The 3,310-nt window shown below is 39.0% G+C and overlaps 1 protein-coding gene across 1 annotated transcript in view; it reads left to right on the top strand.

The window, feature by feature from the left end:
• LOC107728729 (collagen alpha-1(XXI) chain-like) overlaps window positions 1-3,310 on the top strand; it is a 54,202-nt gene that overhangs the window by 8,227 nt on the left and 42,665 nt on the right. The window contains exons 10-14 of the mRNA XM_016539019.1: window positions 489-542; window positions 806-859; window positions 1,370-1,417; window positions 2,056-2,109; window positions 2,501-2,554. Of these exons, the coding sequence (XP_016394505.1) occupies window positions 489-542; window positions 806-859; window positions 1,370-1,417; window positions 2,056-2,109; window positions 2,501-2,554 (264 nt within the window). The remainder of the gene's footprint in view (window positions 1-488; window positions 543-805; window positions 860-1,369; window positions 1,418-2,055; window positions 2,110-2,500; window positions 2,555-3,310) is intronic.

Here is a 3,310-nt window from a genome sequence, read left to right as displayed (position 1 = left end):
GCTCTTATGGTTTGAAATCATTGCTACGATTTTGAATGCCGCAGATGTTCGGTTTCGTTTACTACAGTCAAACTGAAGCGCACGTGTGTTCAGCGTCTGCAGTCTCATGAAATGAGGACATAAACACATGAACAACATCTCCAGAACTGCTCTGAGAGTCACTTCATCAGCATTTCACTCAAATAAAAGCAACCCGTCAAAATAAAAGTTAGGTTTGAAGAAATTTGTAACAGAAATATATTACTATTGTACAGTAGAATGAAAATTTTTAATAAATTTTCGTTAAATTGTAAAAGTTGTAAAAGCAATTAATTAGACATGATTTTTGATTACTAAAATGTAATTTAACCGGAAATGAAAAAAAAAAAATCCAGAAAAATTAAAACAGAAAAAACAGATTTCATAGGGCCCTACATTGCTGACCATGTGGTTTTCTCTCTTGAAGAAGTAAACGTTTCTTCTGTGTTTTTTGCTTTCCTCTCACTTAGGGTGACGTGGGTCCAGCAGGGCCGAGAGGCGATCCAGGACTTCAGGGTTTAAAAGTGAGTCTTTCATTGGGGTAATCGGGAAAAAACCCAACTTCACTTCACGCCTTTCCTCACAAAATAATCATCAGATGCTTTTAGATGCTCATTCTCAAATTTAGATGAAACAACCATTCGGCAGGAATAGAGCCTCTTCCCACTTTGGTGGAGTGTGATGTTCTCAATCTAGCTTCCTAATTACCAGCTTTTAGATGTAATTCAGTGAGCAGACTCTTTCCTTTCCTTTACTGCGAGTCACATTCGGTGTATTTTATTTCCAGGGTGATCGAGGAGAGCAAGGGTTGCCAGGGAAACCGGGGCCGCCAGGACCCACGGTAAGAGCTGAAATAATTAGAGCCTCTTTCCAAGCCCTCAGCCAGGTCTGTGTGAACGACCGCTTCCCTGTGTAACCGGCTCAATGGCTCCTTTATAAGCGTTTGACAGAAGTGTGTAGAGAGAACACACAGAGCAAGCGGCGGACAATCGCCATCCAGCACACTGGCCAGAAATGCATTGGTTTTATACAAACAAAGTGCTTTAAACCAGACCGAGTAAGTGAAGAAGAGCCAAATACATTACTGGAGACAAACACAAAGACTTTAGGAAAATCTGCTTTTGTGTGCATTTACATGCACCGGTTATGCTTTATAAGCCAACAACACCTGTGGTCACTTTCCTTTATCGGCGTAGAGTCATAAAGAGCTTAAGCATAAGACAATCGACTAGATTGCTGTGGTTTTCTTGCGTTGCCATCATTGGTTTGCATGTAAACGGGTAAAACACTTTATTTCAAAAACTGTTTGTTTGGTGTGCATGTAAACATGCTTTTTGTCTTTTTGTTTCAGGGAGCATCAAAACCAAACATTGGTACAGTTGGATTGCCAGGAAAAAAGGTATTCATATTTATTAATAAAAAATTATTTAAATAATATTTCAATTCAACACACATAATAAATTATGGCCCAGCTTAATTCTCATTGTTAAATTAAATGGTAATTGTTATAATTAAATTAAAAATAACATTTAAAATAAAAACAACTATTTGCAATAATTTTACAATTTGAAAAACAGTAAACAAAATTATTGCAGTTAATGCAGTTATATGAAAATGGGTAATACAATGGAATCACCATTTAGAATAATGGAAAATTACTCTAAAGTCAAATGTCAAGATGCATTACAGCCAAGACAAATTGAGAGAAAGTGTACTTAAAGGGACAGTCCACCCAAAAATTAAAATTCTGCTAAAAAAGGAGTCAATAGAAACAAAAACTGTTTGGTTACCAACATTCTTCAAAATACCTATGTTCCACAGAATAAAGAGAGGGTGAGTGAATAATGACAGAATTTTCAGTTTCAGCTGGACTATCCCTTTAAATGTCTTTAAATTATCCAATTAATTATTTCTGTTTTATATATTTGTAAATGACCATGTACTACTATAAAGAAATAAGCAGTGAAAAGGCCTTATTCATAAACTGTAAGCTGTCATGACAAGAATGATGATAATAAACTTGACATTTTTAAACAGGGAGAGCAGGGGGGGAAAGGAGAACAAGGACCTCCTGGAGAGCCTGGTCCAATGGTAATGTACTGTGATGTTATATGACAACACAAAATGATGTGCCAGAAATTATTTTTGTCCAGACGATGTCCTCTAAGAATTTATCATTCATTTGCTCTGTTACTTAAAACACAAAAGCAGATATAAAGATATGATACAATGCAGTGCTGCGATGATGAACCATCCTGTTCAGATTCTTCACTGTAATTAAGATGCAGCCATATTCTTTAAAAATGTGCACAGAATTGGAGATTAAAACACGTGTCCATATTTATAACTTCACATGCACAACCAAATACACAGTAAAGAGCACGAGAAGTACTGTTCAGTTTCAGACAATCTTCTTACTGAACATAATCTGTCTTGAGCTGCTGTGATCCGATGTTTCTGAGAAACTCCTGTGTTTCTTCAGGGGAAACCAGGACTCGCTGGAAATGATGGAGCAACCGGCACTGCTGGAGCAAAGGTCAGTCAATCTAGAAATTATTTTAACCGCATGCAATGGTGTAAAGAAACATAAACGTCTGTAATGTCACTCAGATTGCTATATAATAGTAATTTCCCATCAGCTCATGTCTTGAGACACTGGGACACTTGTGTGTGAAGAGTCAACTCATCGTTACTGTCAAAGGCTTTCCAGGTTGATTGAATTCATATCATGTGATTAATACACAGATATTTATAGGTCGACAGAGAGTAAAGACATCTGTCAGGCGTGGAAGTTAGGAGAGGTTAGCCATTAATTACATTTATAGTGTAAGTGTGGAATCTCCTGAGATTTGAATCGTTCCTTAACCTTCATGCACGTTCTCTGAGCTAGAGCTCCTCTCGCTGACGCGTTGAGGAGCTCAATGCTCCATAGACGGTCGGGCCCATGGGGTACCAACAGGGTTTCTGTGGGAACCCCTCCTTTGCGCTTCTGCTCTGAGGAGCAGTAAGCTCTATATGCATGAATGGTTATTGGGTCCCGCTATTTCTTCAGATGCATTTGGGTCTGGTTATATGGAACCCACGCTCTCTATCGAGATAGAGAGCATGAGACCGTGTTCAGCTGCACCAGTGGACTGTCTCTTATTGGGCCCTGCTGGGTTACCCCTTCTAATCTAGCGCCTCCTTCTGGTCGAGCTGAGAAGTGCTCCCCTCACTGTGAGGGTTAGCTATGAGTCGCTCCCAGTATGTGCTGTAAGGGCCCGCCTCAGCCCGAAAGACCTCATTTGCAACA

The sequence above is a fragment of the Sinocyclocheilus rhinocerous genome, unplaced genomic scaffold, assembly GCF_001515625.1.
Source record: "Sinocyclocheilus rhinocerous isolate Xijiao unplaced genomic scaffold, SAMN03320098_v1.1 scaffold2773, whole genome shotgun sequence".
In the NCBI taxonomy this organism is placed as follows: Eukaryota; Metazoa; Chordata; class Actinopteri; order Cypriniformes; family Cyprinidae; genus Sinocyclocheilus; species Sinocyclocheilus rhinocerous.
The sequence above is the reverse complement of the archived record's forward strand: the minus strand, read 5'-3'. Positions and strand labels throughout refer to the sequence as shown.